Source organism: Mustela putorius, unplaced genomic scaffold (genome assembly GCF_011764305.1).
Source record: "Mustela putorius furo isolate JIRA1106 unplaced genomic scaffold, ASM1176430v1.1 tig00000095_pilon_pilon_pilon, whole genome shotgun sequence".
Taxonomy (NCBI): Eukaryota; Metazoa; Chordata; class Mammalia; order Carnivora; family Mustelidae; genus Mustela; species Mustela putorius.
In genome coordinates this window covers 6,175,159-6,194,459 of record NW_025421280.1, presented here as the reverse complement: position 1 = coordinate 6,194,459, position 19,301 = coordinate 6,175,159, and the positions used below count along the sequence as shown (strand labels likewise).

Sequence of the window (19,301 nt, the reverse complement as noted above, 5' to 3'; positions counted from 1 at the left end):
CTGCTTGCTACAGTGGCATTTTGTCAGCAGTTAATGACTGGTATAATAATCAATAGGAAAGCAACTTCATTCTTGGCTTTCCACTAGGCTTATAAATAAATTTTAATTAATTTATTAGTAATTATAGCTCGTCCGTTACTCACTGGCAAGACTACTTGTCACCGACACCTTCAAGATGGGCAAAGGCTATCAAATTGACTTCCTGACTGAAGAGTTTCAAATAAAAGAATTCTTGGTCAAGATCAATAAACTAGTAAATCAAAATAGGTCCAGGCTGATCTTTGCCCCTTACACAGACACAGTTCCAAGCTACTTGAGAGAACATAATTAATGGATATGCATGCGAAGATCAGGAGACAGCCCCACCTACCCTCTGCAAAGCCAGATTTACAAAAGACGCTTTTTCCTGCAGTATGATGTATATGCCAAGGACAGAAATGAGTGCACTATTTGGGGGAAACCTGAGAATTAAATCAGAGCTTAAAGATGATAATATAAATATATAATTTATATTTTTATAAATATAAATTTTATAAAAAATTTATAAAATTTTAATAATTTTTTTGTAAATTTAATAAATTTTTATAAATATAAAAGGGGTGCCTACAGGTGGAAATCAAGGTGCACCTACAGGTGTTAGACTTGTGGGAAAATGACCTCTCTGCAATGGCCCCTTGCCCATTGTTCCCTCTTTGTAAAGAAAACTAAATGGCATAACGAGGCCAGTGTACGTTATATCCTAGTGCTTTGGGAAGTAACAGACACTACGTATGTAGGAAGCGAGGGGACTCAGGAATTAAGAAGAGTGACCCAAAACTGAATTGTCACCCTCAAAGCCTTAATCGTTTTCTGCAGGTGGAACCCAGGGAGAGTAGAACTCCTTAAGGAGGTACAGGGACTCCTTCAGACGCATATTTGTTACACCTGCTCAATATTTTCAAAGGAGTCCCAAACATACAAAGTGCTTTCCTGCCTCAGTATCTCAGTGTATAACGCGGTATCACCCGGATGTTTCCCCTTGAACTTCACCACTTAGTGAACTCTGGCATCAAACACACCTGGGTATGAACGATAATTCGGACGCTTTAGAGTCAGGTAGCTGTCGTCACCTCTCTTAAGCCCAGCGGCCTGGTCTATAAAATGAAAGCCAGAGTATTTTCTAGTGCGTGGTGTTTGTGTGCAAAGCTGGGACTGCGTGCAAAGCCCTCCGCAGCACAGACACTGGCCATTATACTCAGCTTCCTAATGCTGCAGCCCAGGCCATAGCCTTGTCCTATACTACAAATGACCTGTCTTTGGTCCCATTCCCTTATAATCCTAGACTTCTGTTTACAGTGAATCTAAACTAATGCCTCCTGGAGTTTACAGATGTACAGATTACCTGTGATTTTCAGTGAAATGCCATGTTCAGAATATGTAAGAATTTCCCATGGGAAGGACTTTTAGGGTTAGCATTTCAGGCAGTGTGACTAGTCAAGGAGATTTTAGCCTAAAGGTTGAGGGTGAAAGAGATGCCTTTGATGACCCTCAAATCACACCACACCTTTCCATAAGGCCCCAGGTGGCTAAAGATTGGTACAAAATAGCCCCAAGTGAAAATCTCAGTCCGGTTGTGGCAAAGGATAGTCCTTGGGACAGCTTGCTATCTATTCTCCTAAATAGAGTTGGACTGGAATACAACTACGTCCATTCGTTTACATATTTCTATGGCTGCTGTCCCAAGGCAACAGCAGAGATGACTCATAATTGAGAGTCTATGGTCCTTTACAGAAAAAAGACAGCCAATTCCCACTAAGTCACACTTCTCATGTTGTAATAGTCACAGGTATCATACTTATTACAGCGAAAGAGAAACTTAGGAAAGTGTATCTAATGGCATGAAAATAAAAGAGCATAAGGGACGAAATAAACAAAAAGTTGCAGCTTGCACAAAAGGAGTGGATTAATCCTTGAATCTTGATTCACTCTTATATGCTTATTCCCCCCTGTAAGACCTGTCCAAGTACACTTTTAGAATGAGGGTGTTAAAAATGGATTGATGGCTATGTCAACAGTGGGGCAATAAAATAAACTTGCTTGCTCAAACCTTAGCTTTTTCATTTATTAAAACAACAAACTACACGAAAATGTATTTTTCAAGGTACCGAACTTGGTTCAGACATAAGATATTCAATGTCACATTAATGAAACCTCAATTCTATAGAAAATTCATCTTAAACAAAGGCCATTCTGTGTACAAATTGGGTGAAAAAACATACCTATTAATATTTATAAAACAATTTTCACCATCAAAAGCACATTGTTACATGCTTGATAGATTATACAAATGAATTTTCCTTCTGAACAAATATCAAAGACAGCTGCGGTACTTATATTCATCGGGAGTTTTGTTTTTTTGTTTCGTGGTGTGGGATTCTGTGAGCTGCTAATTCACCAACCTAGATGAAGAACCTGCCTGGCAGTTAGCAGCCTCTGACCCTAGAGTTTTAACAGAAGAATGTGCTACAGAATTAAACAAAAGAAAAATACATTTCAGAGCGGAGACTCACACATAAAAGAAACATAAAAACAGCAGGAAATAAGATTGTCATAATTAGTTTGAAAAATAATCTGTCTTCAAGCAATGTACTGCACTTGATTTGTGATAAATAACCATAATATGCTATTGAAATGCACCTTGCCGTGATGGCCTTAAAATGCTGATACTTTCAAATTAGTCCCCTTTCCATTAAATATTGATGTTCCAAGAGTTGTATACTTTTTAGAACTTTTTTTGAGTTGCTGCAAAATAGAAAATAGATGTGAGGCGGGAGGGGGATTCGGGTGAAGGTAGAGAACTGAAAATGTTCTTGAAAATAGAGTCTTGTGTATAAAGAGAGAAACAGAGAGAAACACCCACCAACAACATGGGCACTTGCTAACACGAAGCAACAGGGTGGCTATTTAGGGAAATTAATCTGAAGCAAGAGGGATCTGATGTGCGAGTTAACTTTGGATCACTCAGCCTTAGTTCTCATGGAGTCTTGGCCAGGTAGTCACTGTTTTAAATTGAGTTTCATTCCAATAGCTTGGTGAATGGATTTGGGCTGAGCAGGAATTCTTAATCTTGGGACTATTGGTAGGTTAGGTGAGATCGTTGTCTACTGGGGGTAGGGGTGTGCTGTGTACTGTAGGATATTTAGCAACATCCCTGGCCTCCACCCACAAGAGGCAAGTAGCATCCTGCACACCCAGTTGTGATAAACAAAAATGGATATTAGCAAAACTCAGTGTGGGGATCACATGCAATCACTGTGTTGTATACCTGAAACTAATATAAGGCTTTATGTCAGTTATACCTCAATACAAACAAACAAACAAACAAACAAAAATGTCTGTAGACATGGCCAAACATCCCCTGAGGGGACGATGTCTACCCTCCTCATTGAGAAACACTATTTTAGAGACACCAAGTCTGGCTGAAAGTGGGAAGAAATGGAATAGAGCATAAAATCTCACAGCGGCTTGTAAAACAAATGAATGAAAAGATAGGTAGATAAATAATGATAAAGAAAACCCTGCTTTTTTTTTTTTTTTTTTAAACCCTGCTTTAATTAAAGGTTTTTTTAAGTAATCTCTGCACCCCATGTGGGACTCAAAACTCATGAACCTGACTGAGATCAAGAGTCGCATGCTCTTCCAAGAAAACCTTGCTTCTAACTTGGTCACATGTTTTTGTTTTTGTTTTTAAGATTTTATTTATTTGACAGAGAGAGAGAGATTGAGCACAAGCAAGGGGAGTGGGAGAGGGAGAAGCCGGCTCCCTGCTGAGCAGGGAGAACTCGGCCACACATTTAATGAATTCTGGCAACACAACTGGACAAGTAAGGAAACGAGTTAATTTCTCTTTGACTATTTAATTAACAGCTTATTTTCATTTCAATAAAATGTAGACCATTCTGGTAGACATGTGACTCTATCCCTGATTCCATTGAGAAACTGTCTTCTCTTATACATGTGATTCCAGCTCAGTGGCTGGCCTAAATACAAATATGGGATCCAAGTAGGGCCAATCAGAATCATTTGAAGAGATTGCTGCGTGGTTGCCGGAAGAGAATGATGAAAAATGGGAGCCATCTTAGCTGTCCCTCCAGAGAGCCTGGCCGACAAAAAAAGAAATAATTCAGAGGCAACCGGGCTAGAAGACCAGGGCTTCATGCCTTCAACCAGCCCACTCCCTGTTACATGAGGAAAGTAAGTATCCTTACCTGACCTGGAAGCTTCTTAACAAAAACTAGACTGATGTTGGGTTTTTGTCACTAACAACCATTATAATTCTAATAGTTACTAAACTACATACAGTCAATAGTGCCAAATTATATTCTTTGAATCAAATTATTAATCACATTGTTAAAAATAATTCTGGGACTGCATTTGTTTCGCCATATTAAAAATTTCCCGGGGCACCTGGGTGGCTCAGTGGGTTAAGCCGCTGCCTTTGGCTCAGGTCATGATCTCAGGGTCCTGGGATCGAGTCCCGCATCGGGCTCTCTGCTTGGCAGGGAGCCTGCTTCCGCCTCTCTCTCTCTCTGCCTGCCTCTCTGCCTACTTGTGATCTCTCTCTGTCATATAAATAAATAAAATCTTTAAAAAAAAAAAAAAAAAAAAAAAATAAAAAAAAAAAAAAAAATTTCCCATAGGTGACCAAGCAGCATAGACGTTATCAAGATCATTGTTTTTCATCCAACTGAGTATTATCTGTTGTGCAACTATACAACCAGTCACGTGGATTTTTTTTTAAAAAATATTCCTCATTAACCAATGGAAGACAGAAGAAACTCTCTTAAAAAGAAGCTTTGCAATAGAGAAGTTTAAAGTAAAAATGTTTATTTTTTTTTAAAAGATTTTATTTATTTATTTGACAGACAGAGATCACAAGTAGGCAGAGAGGCAGGCAGAGAGAGAGGAAGGCAAGCAGGCTCCCACTGAACAGACAGCCTGTTGCAGGGCTCAATCCCAGGACCCTGGGATCATGACCTGAGCCGAAGGCAGAGACTTAACCCATTGAGTCACCCAGGCGCCCCCATAAAGTAAAAAATGTTTAGTGTGATGCCAAGCTCCTTAAACTTCTAAATTAAGTCCTTATTAAATCAAATTTTAATGTGAAATGTTCTATGTTCTACTCTTACTGATCTAAATGGAAAAAAATTAAATATTCACATTATAAATATTAAGATTATTAATACTGTTAGGATATAAATGACTTTTTTTACAGCTTCTAAATAAAGAATTGCTTTAGGGGATTGTGACAATGATGAAGATCAATTTATACACTTGGTCATTAATCACCGTTTCCTAATTGGGTTTAATTTGACTACTGCTCATTAGAGTTATAAACCAACACACTCATTTAATTGTGATTATAATTCAATAGCTGAACTTTTATGGTACAATGAACAAATTAATAGCTAAAGATAATTTTGCTCTTAAAAATATCACATAAGACTTATGCTTTAATGAACCAAATACACAGAATGTATTTTATGATGATTCCTTCAAAAAAGCTCAAGAATTTTCCTTTCTCTTGATAATTAAAAAGAAAACTTCTGATTTCATGAGGTTTTACAAATACATTCTAGGAAAAGTTTCTTGCACTATTATTGCCTGCATCAGACTACTGTCTGTGACTGACAATTTACCAAAGGTTTAAATGAAAGTAGTTTTACAGCCTGACTTTTAACCAATTCTTTGGCTGAATTTCCTTTTTAGATACGAAATAATCAGGTCACTTGTGAATACTAGCTTGAAAAGCAAACCATGACTTTGAAGCACTTATACTCAACTTCCCTCCCTTTTGTTTCTGGGATTTAATTAACAGCCACTCGATGCAGCATGAATTCTGACTAATTTCTACTTAGCTGGAAACTACGTATAGGTCACACTGATAAAAATAAATTACTAGTTTGAGAGAAAAAAGGTAAAATAGCAGTCTTGCATATAAAAATCAACACACACTGTATTGAGAGAGACACAGGTTCAAATCCCAGCTCCAGTAATGGGATGCCTATGGAAGAGTCACATTAATTTTTAATCCTCTATAAAATGGAGACAATAACTCCACACTTTTTGGGATTGCTACAAGTAATAAGAAAGAATATATATAAAAGCTTACCACAGTATGTGTCATATGAACTCAAAACAGTTTTCTTCCACTTCACTTCTTCTCTATATAAAGTACTAATGATTTTATAGTCAAACAGAATTTTTAAAAATATTTATGAATAAAAGGTAGTTTGCTTATAAATAACCTACCACAGATATTTATCTGGTGGTCACGTGTGCAAACCATGAAATATATTATTTTCAATGGCTTCCTAAACATTATTCATCGGTCCTAACCTAAAATTTAAAAAAAATAACAAAAAACAAAAAATAGACAAATAGATTGAAATCCATACCTTTTCTGAAATACTCCCTTTTTTTAGAGCTATCATCTAGTTTAAATTTAAAAAATTAATTTTTCAATTTTTTAAATTTATTCATTTGAGAGAGTGCATGCGAGGGAGCAAGAGTACCAGCAGGGAGAGGGGGAAGCAGACTCCCCAATGAGTAAGGAGCCTCACATGAGGCTTGATCCCAGGCCCCTGAGATCATGACCTGAGCTGAAGGCAGATGCTTAACGGACTGAGCCACCTAGTTGCCCCTAATTTAACTGTTTTTACATGAAAATGGAGAATTTATTAGACAAACACAGGGGCCTCCATCAGAAATGCCACAAGACTCATGGAAGGAGACCAGGACTGTGGACTGTCTTTCATTCATTCCAGTGCAATTGGTGACGATTATAATTTTAAGCAAAGCCTTAATTTTTGTATGGAGTTTTACTTTTTTTTTGTTTTTACTTTCAATGTCCATTATCTGATTTGATTTTCAGAAGGAGAAGAAATAATAATATAATCATAGCTAATGCTTTTGTACCTCTTACCATCTGCCAAGCCTTGTTGTAGGAACATTAATTATTCTCACAACAATCTTCTAAGGTAGGTACTCTTATTATTGTCCCCATTGTGTACTTCCAGTATAGCTAACATACAGTGTTATTTTAGTTTCAGGTGTACAATACAATCAGGTAAGTTCCATGCATTACTCAGTGCTCATTACAGTGAGCAGACTCTCAATCCCCTTCACCTATTTCAGGTATCACTACCCTCACGCACACATACACTGACCTCCCCTCTGGCAACCACCAGTTTGTCCTCTGTATTTAAGTGTCTATTTTGTTTGTCCCCTTTTTGTTGTTGTTTGTTTTCTATCTTAATTTCCACATATGAGTGATATCATACAGTATTTGTCTTAGTCTGCCTTATTTTACGTAGTATGATACACTCTAGATCCATTCATGTTGCTGCAAATGGTTAAGATTTCATTTTTATGACTGAGTCATATTTCACTGTGTGTGTGTGTGTGTGTGTTTGTACAGACCACTTCTTTATCCACTCATTTATAGATGGGTACATGGGTTGCTTCCATATATCTTGATTATCATGAATAATACAGCAATGAATGTAAGGGTGCACATATATTTTTGAATTAGTGCTTTCATTTTCTTTGGGTAAATAAATATCCAGTTATGGAATTCCTGGGTCATATGATAATCCTATTTTTAATTTTTTTAATAACCTCCATTGTTTTCCATGGTGGTTGTACCAGCTTACGCTCCCACCAACAGTGCACAGGGGTTTTTTCCACATCCTTACAAACATTTGTTTCTCATGTTTTTTATTTTAGCCATTCTGACAAGTATGAAGTGGTATCTCCTTGGGGTTTTGATTTGTTTCCCTGATGAAGATATGCTTAACATATTTCCATGTGCCTGTTGGCCATCTGTATGTCTTCTTTGGAAAAATGTCTATTCATGTCTTCTGCCCATTATTAATTGGTGTTGAGCTGTATAAGTACTTTATATATTTTGGATATTAACCCCTCATCAGATATACCATTTATAAATATCTTCTCCCATTCATTCGTTGTCTTTTTGTTTGGTTGATGGTTTCCCTTGCTGTATAAAAGCTTTTTATTTTGATATAGTCCCAATAGTTTATTTTAGCTTTTGTTTCCCTTGCTTCGAGACATATCTAGAAAAATGTTGCTACAGCCAATGTCAGAGAAATGACTTCATGGGCTCTTTTTTAGGATTTTTATGATTTCAGATGTCACATTTGGATTTTTAATCCATTTCAAGCTTATTTTGGTATAAGGTATAAGACTGTGGTCCAGTTTCATTCTTTTGCATAGAAGTTGTCTGGTTTTCCCAACATCATTTGTTGAAGAAACTGTCTTCCCATTGCATTTTCTTACCTCCTTTGTCATAAATTGACTGTATAATCATGGGTTTCTGTTCCATTGATCTGTGTATTTATTTTTGTGCAAGTGCCATATTGTTTTGTTTACTATAGCTTTGGGTTATATCTGGAAATCTGGGATTGTGATTACTTCCAGTTTTGTTCTTTTTCAAGATTGCTTTGACTATTTAAGGACTTTTGTTTCTCCATACAAATTTTAGGAATATTTGTTATAGTTCTGTGAAAAATGCTGTTGGTATTTTAATAGGAATTGCATTATATCTGTAGATTGTTTTGGGTATATGGACTTTTTAACAATATTTGTTATCCCAATTCATGAACATGGAATGAATATCTTTTTCCATTTATTTGTATCATCTTCAACTTCTTTCAACAATGTTTTGTAGGTTTTTTTGAGTACAGGACCTTTCACCTTGTTGGTTAAATCATTCCTAAGTATTTTACTATTTGGTGCAATTATAAATGAAATTATTTTCTTAATTTCTCTTTTTGCCATTTCATTATCAGTGTATAGGAATGCAATGGAGTTCTCTATATTGATTTCATGTCCTGCTACTTTACTGAATTCCTTTATCAGTTCTAGCAGTTTTTTGGTGGAGTCGTATTTGGGTTTTCTATGTGTAGCATCATGTCATCCTGCAAATAGTGAAAGTTTTGCTTCTTCCCTTCCAATCTGGATTTCCTTTATTTTTGCCTCATTGCTGTGGCTAGGACTTCCAGTACTCTGTTGAATAAAACTGGTGAGAGGACATCCTTGTCTTGTTCCTGATCTTAGAGGTAAAGCTCTCAATCTTCCACCACTGAGTATGCTATTAGCTATGGGTTTCTCAGAGATGATCTTATTATGTTGAGATATATTCCCTTTAAACCTAGTTTGTTGAGGGTTTTTATCATAAATGGATGTTGTACTTTGTCAAATACTTTTTCTGCATCTATTGAAATGATCTTAAGGTTTCTATCCTTTCTCTTATTGATGTGATGTATCATACTACTTAATTTACAAATATTGAACTACTCTTCTGTCCCAGGAATAAATCCCACCTGATCATGGTGAATGATTTTTTTAATATATTATTGAATTTGATTTTCTGGTATTTTATTGAGGATTTTTACATCTATGTTCATCAGCGATATTAGCCTATAATTTGTGGTTTTTTTTGGTGGTATCTTCATCATAATTTTTTGTGTCAAGGTAGTGTTGGGCCTCACAGAATAAATTTGGAAACCTTCCTTCCCTTTCTAAGTTTTGGAATAGTTTGAGACAAATAGGTATTAACTATTATTTAAAGGTTTGATAGGATTCACCTGGGAAGCCCTCTGGTCCTAAACATTTTTTTGTTGGCTGTTCTTCCTGGATTACCTGAGAAGAGGACCTATATCTTATTAATGTCAGGGACTGGTCTGTTTTGTGCCTGACATTGAATGTATACACAAACACCAGTCACTTCACTCTACAAGACAGTTATCATTTTTACCACTCTTTTGGATTAAAAACAAAACAAAAACCAAACTCTAAGGCTTAGCCCAGGTCTGAGGCCAGGATACGGCAGGTTCAGAATCTGAACTCAGTCCCCTTTGTAAAGCACCATACTATGCCCGCTTTGGCTGGCAACTTGGTTGTACTTGCACAGAGCAGATCACCCAATTTACCCAATAGTAAATTTGTATTCACTGATGGCCCACAACATGCTAGACAGTATACAAGACACTGGGGGTGAATTTGCTAAAAAAGATAAGGTCCGTGCAACTTCCATTCCATGTATCCCAGTCCTAACCACTTGATACCCCACCCTCTACCACCAAACACACATAGATTCACAAGCTTTTATTATCAAAATAATAGGAACTTATCAAATACCAGCTTTCAAGCATTTCCACCTCCCTAGAAGCAGGTGCATTCATTACACTCCAATGCAGAGACTTCTGTTGCTACCCAGGATTTTACCTCAGTATAAGCAAGAAAGGCCCTGGAAAAACAAGGGAGTGTCGGTGGATGGATGTTTCTAAATAAAATAAGAAGGCGCTTCCCCTGAGGCCTGGCATGGCGACGCAAACCAACTCCAGGGCTGACGTGTTTAACCGCAGGACAGGAGTGTCTGAGACCACGGCCGAAAGTAAATTAATGAAATGAATGCAAAGCTGCTGCTACAGTCTTTTGTCCAATTTAATTAATAGTTTGCATAAATAATCACATTCATTTGTTACTGTTGTTCTTGCTGGTGGTTTTTTTGTTTGTTTTTTCTTTTTCTTTTTTTGGTTACCTTGTCCTTCTGGGGTTTCACCAAAGGGATTCACTTCCACTTGAGTTGCATCAATTTTCAGGAAGAGATTGTACAGCTTCTTAATTTGATCTGCAGCCTAAATGGGATCAAGTACAACAAAATTACACCAAAGCAGTAAAAGAACATTTATTTTGCTGGATTAATGAAACCTTAAAAATAGCAAGTCATGTCTTTACGTTCAGGTAGGTTTTTTGAAGGGAAAAAGAGAAAAGCACAATTATTTTAATTTCCACTGCTATTCATTAGAAGGAACTGCTCAACTTTCCTCCAGACACCAGGAAAGACCATTATCAGGAAAACAAAAATATTTTCAGTCTGGTCTAAAAACGTTAATCTTTTTGTAAATCATCATGTCCCTATTAGCTGAGCTACACTGCAGTATGAGCCACAATCATTAATACAAACAAGCTCCATTTAAGTAAAAGGTAAACACAATTGTGAGAGTTTATAATGACCATGTTTTCCTTATTATGCTAGAATAAAATAGTTATTACATTCATCAGTCCAAACCTATAATCTGGAAACGACAATTATGGAGTATCTAATGGAAACTGTGGCAAGCCAGGAAGATGAAAGTCCTACACGGTAGAGTTAGGGAACGGCACAGTTCAAACTAAACAGTTTGTCCTGAAGGCATAAACCATAAAGAACAATATCCAGAGTCTCCCTGATATTATGCCCTGACTTCATTTTTCCTGCTGCTTGAAATTCACTCACTCATTCTTTTCAACCAACTTTTACGAATGGCATCTGTCACAGCGTGCTGGCATTGTGTGAAGTGGGGCAAGGGGAAGTCATCATGAATGGGGGCTTGATAGGACCCTGGAAGGCTCACACCTAGACAGAACTCAGCCTGTGCTGTAACTCAGTACTGCTATGTGTCCATGGCTCGGTGCTGGGCATGAGTTTCATTCTCGGCTCCACCTTCTGGTCTAGCCATCATTCTCCCTTGGCAATATTTTCGCTCATTGTTCCAGCTCTGCGTCTTTGCCCTCAGATCCATTTCCGGCTTTTCCCCCTCCCTACTCTGGGTATCTGGGGAGCTGACACTTGTAGACTGAGTTTCCAAGGCTTCTGGGCTGGATGGCTTCCAGCTCAGTTCAGCCAACTGGAAGCAGTGGTAGGAGATGAGAGGTGGGAGAAAGGGAAAAGCTAGGGTCCCCTCTCTTTCTGTCTTGCAGAAGCATCCTCTCCTCTGGCTTTAGCAACCACCAGAGACCCACCAGAGGTTCTACCTTCTGGATCCCATGGTGCAGTAACCACTGCCTCACTTCGCTTTGCCAGCATGCAGGGAGCAACAAATTTCTTGTTACACTTTCGTTCTACCTTACCTCTCGGTCCACCCCCAAATTTCTCAACCCTGAAATTTCGCACCATCTAACCAATTCCCTAGAACAAAGTCCCACTGTGGTGAACGCTAAGAGAGCTTTCTTTGTTCCAGTATTGACTGAAGAACTCCTGGAAATGAAATTCATGCTGTCTTTACTTATTTTATGTATATTTATAAACTTTCCTAAATCCTAGTTTGAATCCAGGTCTCTACACATAGAGAAACATACAAAATGGGTAAGATTGAATATTTTTTTTAATATTGATTTTTTTCTGCCTAGATAATGTATGTCCATGATATAAACTTCCCAAGGCATGCAAGAGTCTCCCTCTAAACCTTCCCCGGGCTGCCCAGCCACACGGCTCCCGGGGGCTCATCCTACAGCAGCCATCATTCATACATACATACATACATACACACACACGTCATACTCACTGATTCAATGACAGGTATATGCATAGTCTCCATCTGCCTTTTTTAAAAAAAACAAACTTGGTTCTATACCTTATTTCTTTACTTAAATGATTTTTTTAAAAGATTTTATTTATTCATCTGACAGAGATCACAAGTAGGCAGAGAGGCAGGCAGAGAGAGAGGGGGAAGCAGGCTCCCTGCTGAGCAGAGAGCCCGAGGCAGAGACTGAGCCGAAGGCAGAGACTTTAACCCACTGAGCCACCCAGGTGCCCCTATTTCTTTACTTATATGATTTTATAAAGCCTTCATCGGCAACACAAATAGTGTGATCTTATTCTTATACGTGATCACCTAATACCTTACGTGAATATATCATAGTTAATTCAGCCTGTCTCTTAAACAATAGCCATTTGGTTTCCAATCCTTTGACATTACTTAAAATGCAGCCTTTTCTATCTCTGTATGTGCGCTATACATGTGATTGAAAATCTGTAGGATAAATTACCCAGAGTGGAGCAAAAAAGGGGTGTGGAAATTTTAAATAATAAAAAATCATTTTATTATTCTTGGTAGAAGCTCTCCCTAGTTTCCCAGCCCGCAACTCAGTATCAGAGAAATTGTTTTTCTATGCACAACCATCAGCTATCTCAATCTTTACCAGTACGCCAGGTAAGAGTGGGTATCTCATATAGATCTTTGATTGGAACTGCTCTTACTATTAATGAATTTGAGCTTTATTCAATATTCTTTATTAAGAGACATTTGTTATTTCCTTTTCTCTGAATTTTGCCCATTTCTCTGTTGTGATTTTAGTCTTCTTTCTCACTGAGTTATAAGAAGCATTTTTACACGTCAAAGTTAGCTCTTCATCTCATATAAATTGCAAATATTTTTCTCCTTTAACATTTGTCTTTCATCCATGTGTCTGTTAATTCTGCCACATGGAATCTAGTAATAATAATGTCACTCTTTTCTTTTATGGCTTCTAGCTTTAGGTCAGACTTTAAGAAGGCTGGTCCTACCCTGAGAGTGGAAAAACAATTTTCCAATTTTTTCAAATGCTCTAAGATTTCTCTTATTACATGTTTACTTTTTTTTTTTTTATCCAAATGTATTTTATTTGAGCTAGTGTAAAGCTGATAAGTCACTCAGTGCAAAATAGATCTGTATTTTTAGGGATTTCCTAGGCCATCGATAAGAGCTTGCAATGTAAGCCACATGAAAGAGGCACACTGTCTGTCCTGGGCATGGGGGCACCAACTGGACCTTTATAGCCTCTGCACAGAGTCAACAATAGATATTGGCTCAATCAATGATTAATAGTAAGGAGAAACCCTAAAATGGAAAAAAAAATTCTGGGTGCATACATATACAAGATATTATCCCAGGTACTTTAAAATTTTCTTCTTTTTTAAAATACACGTACTATTAAATGCATACTATTAAATCTCAATCTTTTTTTAAGTGTACACTTTGGCAGTCTCCAATCTATTCACAACATCACCAGAAAAACTCCAGAACATTTTCATCCTGCAAAGCTGAAATGCTATACCCATCAAATAACAACTCTCCATGTTCCCCTTCCCTGATCCGACCATTCTACATTCTGTCACTAGGCTTCTGATGAGTCTAGGGACCTCATAGAAAGGGAATCATGCATATACTTATCTTTTTGTAACTGGCTAATTTCACTTAGCACATTGTCCTCAAGCCTCATCCACACCTTGTCAGATCCTCCCTTTTTTTCAAGGCTGAACAACCTTCCACTGCATGTACATACCACACTTGGTTTATCTATTCATTTGTCAGGGGATACCTGGGTCACTTCAAAACTGAAGCCTGTATCAACCAAGCTTACCATGAGACTTGAATTTTCTAAACATGAATGCCATTTTAATTGTGCACTAACACAGCATTTGGCTTATATTCACCATTATAACTACTTATGACCATACAAAGAAAGACTCCAAACACTTTTTTGAGAAGGACTGAAGCATGATTAGATTTATGTTGTAAGATCTCTAAGGGAAATGTGTTATAAAATCTGTGTTGTACCATCTAATTTTTTAATTTATTTTTTTAAATCTTTTTTAAAAATTTATTTATTTATTTATTTATTTGACAGACAGAGATCACAAGTAAGCAGAGAGGCAGGCACAGAGAGAGGAGGAAGCAGGTCCCTGCTGAACAGAGAGCCCAATGTGGGGCTCGACTGTGGGTTCATGACCTGAGCCGAAGGCAGAGGCTTTAACCCTCTGAGCCACTCAGGCGCCCGTGTTGTACCATCTAAAAGGGAGAACCTGCCCAGCTTGGAGACTGAACGTACCTTATTCCAGATGCCATCCAGTGAATGGCTATAAAGGCTACGCAGGGAAAATGTGTCAGTCTGAGCAGGTGTAATAATAGAAAATGGCAGGCCTTGGGGCAAGCTGAGGTTAGCTCCCCAGCTTTCTAAACATGTTCAAATTTTTAAAATAAATTAAACACAAGTCAAAGAAAACATTCTGCTGTTTACCTTATAGTCAGCCAGCTTCCTACTGCCACCTACTTCCTCAGTTCAAAACCACACTGTACAGAAAATTTGTTTTCTTTTCTTTTGCCACCAATTAATGTTATTTTAAGGTGGTTTGCTAAGCAATTAAAAAAATTAAGATGCCTAAAATCAACTATCCTTTGAGCCATATGTACAAAACCCTGACAAATTTACAAGTACCTTCAAAAACGTTTTAGCAAGTTAAAATTTTTAGAAATATTTTTGTTTTATTCCAGGAACTAATATCATCAACACTTACAGTTTTTAAAGCCAGCCGGGGGGACAAACCGTTCTCAGATGCACTAGTGAATTATTTATTAACAGCACCCATCAAATCTTTTCATCAGCTTAAATACTAAATAAAGATGCATATTGGCAATTCATGGTGTCTGTGTTTTCAGAAATTAATAATATAGAGTATAACTGAGACACACTTGAGAAATCTGTGAATTTTTAGTCATTTTCAGCTTCCCTGTGGCTTTAGTCTTTTCATCCAATTCTTGCTGAAATGAATTTTGTCAGGAACACATACTTGGTAGTTTTTGTGCAAGGTGGTACTTTTTGTTGTTGCTATTAAGTCTAATGTGAATATCTTGTGTTCACAGACAACAGGCATGAGTTACAGGAAAGATGTTAATAACTTTACAAAATGATCATGTTATAAGCTGTTCATCCATAAGAGCTCTGCATCCAGATGCCTAAACCATGTCCTCGATGAGAATTAAGTGACTTTCAAGGTCACACTGAATCTGAGGGGGCTCAAAGATACCATTTCTTGATCAAAGGATCAGTAATTGTTGCTCATTTAAATGTCATCTCTTCTGGGGAGCTTCCTTTGCTTACTGGACACCGGCTTTCTGGAACATGTCGCTGACCTCTGTGGCTTGAGAAGGCTTCCCAAAGCAGAGGTTCCCAATGTACCACTCCAGCACACATATATTCTCCTTTCTACTGTGCAAATATAACCAGCTGTCCCCAGGTGAACAAATTCCAACACACCTACAACAGATCATCGTGCTGTCCTTCACACTCCCTCTCCCTGTAATTGCTGCCAGCAGCTGACCGCTGTTCTGTGAGCCCCTGGAGAACAATGGCTATTTCTCATCATCTCTGTTTCCCAGGGTCCAGCAGAGTCAGCAGCACCCAGGCAGCGCTCGCTCCAACTTTGCTGAGCAAATGAAGATTTAAAGCCTTTCATGTGGTGGGTGACAAACCAGGGGTGGTGGGGGGGGAGAAATGAATTAAAAAATGTCTTTCCTCGGCACATTCAGTTAAAAATACAATGACATTATAGTTCCTAATGAGCCCTGAGAACGTGCATGTTCATCGTCCTTCCACAGGTAATTCATTAAAAACCTAGAGGTTTGGGCTACTGAGGAAACGTGATTCAAGCATTTAAGAGCTATGACTCTTAAAGTTCTTTTACTACAGCAGAAGGAAGAAAGTATCTTCGGACATACCTAATACCGTTAGTGCCTTTTCTAGAATTCTCTGTTGTGTTCACCTCCGGGGCTGTCAAGCCATGGTGTCGGTGGATTTGCCCACTGCAGACTTTTTGTCCTGCCCTTAAAGCTCCCCATCACCAGCTCCCTAGGAGATGGTGCAAAGCGGACATCCAGGATGTGCTGTTGCACTTATTCATGCATACGACAAATGTTTCTAGGGCACCTAATGCATCTGCCAAGCACTTTGCTGCCAACGCAGCAGCGAGCAAGGCTGACAAAGTCCCTTCTGTGGTGTAGGTAAGGATCTGCAAAGATGAATGCAAATAAGTAGAGAAACAGAGATGTGCAGAGGCATATGGAGGAGGGGAGTGGGGCGATGAGGAACATTCTGGAGCTGACTGCAGAGCAGGGTGGCTAGAACGGCAGAGTTCTTTGCAGAGTTCTATGGCAGAGTGGTCTTGGGTACCACCACCCCTACACAAGACACCCCACAATAAATGTCCAGTGAGCAGCTGAGCTAGTTAGTGACCTCATTCTCAGGGGGTGAATCCAACCCTGCAGCCCGTCCTCAAAAATCTACCATAACCTCCTTTTAAAAAGTAGGTCACTAACTTGGCATCTCCTTGACAGTCTGGGAATGACAGTTCTTCTACCTATCCACAGAGTCTTGGCTCTCTCTCCTACTAAGTTTTGGTTCCAGATGTTCCTGACCCTTTGCTTTCCAAGGGAGTCTTTCGTCCCAGGTTCAAGTAAGTGCTATCCTAATTTAAACACACATATTTGTGAAAGTCTCTGCTTTACCTTTGTATGACTTGCCTTATTGCCACCCTTAAGTTCTGAGAGATATAATAATCAAAAGAAAAACTAAAGACAGAAAGAGAAGCATGTGAAATCTGTTCTTTTTATTTTTTTAAGATTTTATTTATTTATTTGACAGAGAAAGACATAGTAAGAGAGGAAACACAAGCGAGGGGAGTGGGAGAGGGAGAAGCAGGCTTTCTGCTGAGCCAGGATCCCATGCAGGGTTCCATCCCAGGACCCTGGGATCATGACCTCAGCCGAAGGCAGATGCTTAATGACTGAGCCACCCAATGCCCCTGAAATCTGTTCTTTTAGAGGAATGTTGCCCAAATAAATTAAAGGAAATGTTCTGTAACCATCTGAAGCCCCAGGGGAACATATACTCACTCACACATACACACTCTGACACAGACACACTCTCTCTCACATATACATACACACGGGACCTAGGGTTACTAAGGTGGTTTCTCTTAGTTGTGTAGGTAAAAACAGCCAGTATATAATGGAAAAAAGACAGTCTCTTCAATAAATGGTGCTGGGAAAATTGGACAGCTATAAGTAGAAGAGTGAAACTCAACCATTCTCTTACACCGTACACAAGGATAAACTCGAAATGGATAAAAGACCTCAACGTAAGATAGGAATCCATCAGAATCATAGAGGAGAACATAGGCAGTAGCCTCTTCGATATCAGCCACAGCAACTTCTTTCAAGATATGTCTCCGAAGGCAAAGGAAACAAAAGCAAAAATGAACTTTAGGGATCAAAACCTGCAGAGCAAAGGAAACTGTCGACAAAACAAAGAGGCAACCCACGGAATGGGAGAAGATATTTGCAAATGACAGTGCAGACTAAAGGCTGATATCCAGGATCTATAAAGAACTTCCCAAACTCAACACACACAAAACAGATAATCATGTCAAAAAATGGGAAGAAGACATGAACAGACACTTCTCCAATGCTTATACCAGTTAGAATGGCCAAAATTAGCAAGACAGGAAACGTGTATTGGAGACGACGTGGAGAAAGGGGAACCCTCCTACACTGTTGATGGGAATGCAAGTTGGTGCAGCCACTTTGGAGAACAGTGTGGAGATTCCTTAACAAATTAAAAATAGAGCTTCCCTATGTTCCTGCAATTGCACTACTGAGTATTTACCCCAAAGATACAGATGTAGTGAAAAGAAGGGCTGTCTATACCCTAAAGTTCATAGCAGCAATGGCCACGGTCGCCAAACTGTGTAAACAGTTTGTAAAATAACAGTGTAAACAGATTTGAAAAACACTCAGATCTATTCAGAAAAATGACATCATTCATATGATGATCGGAGGACCAATGTCAGTTATCAAACCAACAAGTTTATAAATATGCATGAGAATAAAAGCACATGTCTTACTTGGAAAAATATATATATAAATAAATAAAAATAGAAACAGCCAGTAAGTTCTGATTTAATTGTGAGACAAAGAAGCTTGTTTATGTAAACCTACAATCAGGCTCTGTGGGCTGGACCAAGGGCAATGCAGGACTGTGATCCTCAAGAAAAATTCTTCCACTCAACAGCTCCGAGGACAATTTTTCTGTCTTTGAAGCCAAGAGGTATAATTATTAAATTGGCATAATTTAAGCTGTTTTCAGTGAAATATCACTTTCAGACCATTAATATTCATCTCAAATCCCATTAGCTATGAAAGAATAGCAATTAAGTAATTAGTTAAGTAATGTGTATTATTAGTAACAACAACAGCTGACCTTTCTGGAGTACTGAATAAGCACTTCCCCACATCAGCATGCTCAATCCTGACAATATGCCCCATTCTCACAGATGATGATACTAATGTTTAGATAGGCAGTGCTCGATTCAAACTCAGGTCTGCCTGACTCGACAGCCCGTGTGTCTAAGCCTCCATGGCCTGGTCTAATTCCTGGGCTGCACGAACCCCGCAGTTAGTGTGTGAGACTAACACACAGAAGCAAAAGTGCACGTGTCTGTGTGCAACACTCACCCGTGCCCACATACCCACATACATAGGAACACATCTCAGCAGCATCCTGTTCTGGCATACAAGGGAAAGAGTGTTCTTTGTCATAAACAACGGGGGCACAGCTGTCAAACAATAAATCATCCTGTGTCCTGGGAGTCACAGATATCA

The 19,301-nt window shown here is 38.5% G+C and overlaps 1 protein-coding gene across 2 annotated transcripts in view; it reads right to left on the bottom strand.

Moving 5' to 3' along the window:
- SUCLG2 (succinate-CoA ligase GDP-forming subunit beta) overlaps nt 1–19,301 on the bottom strand; it is a 267,081-nt gene that overhangs the window by 108,716 nt on the left and 139,064 nt on the right. For both annotated transcript variants that reach the window (XM_004738325.3, XM_013053676.2), the window contains exon 7: nt 10,604–10,700. In XM_004738325.3, coding sequence (XP_004738382.1) covers nt 10,604–10,700 — 97 coding nt within the window. The remainder of the gene's footprint in view (nt 1–10,603; nt 10,701–19,301) is intronic.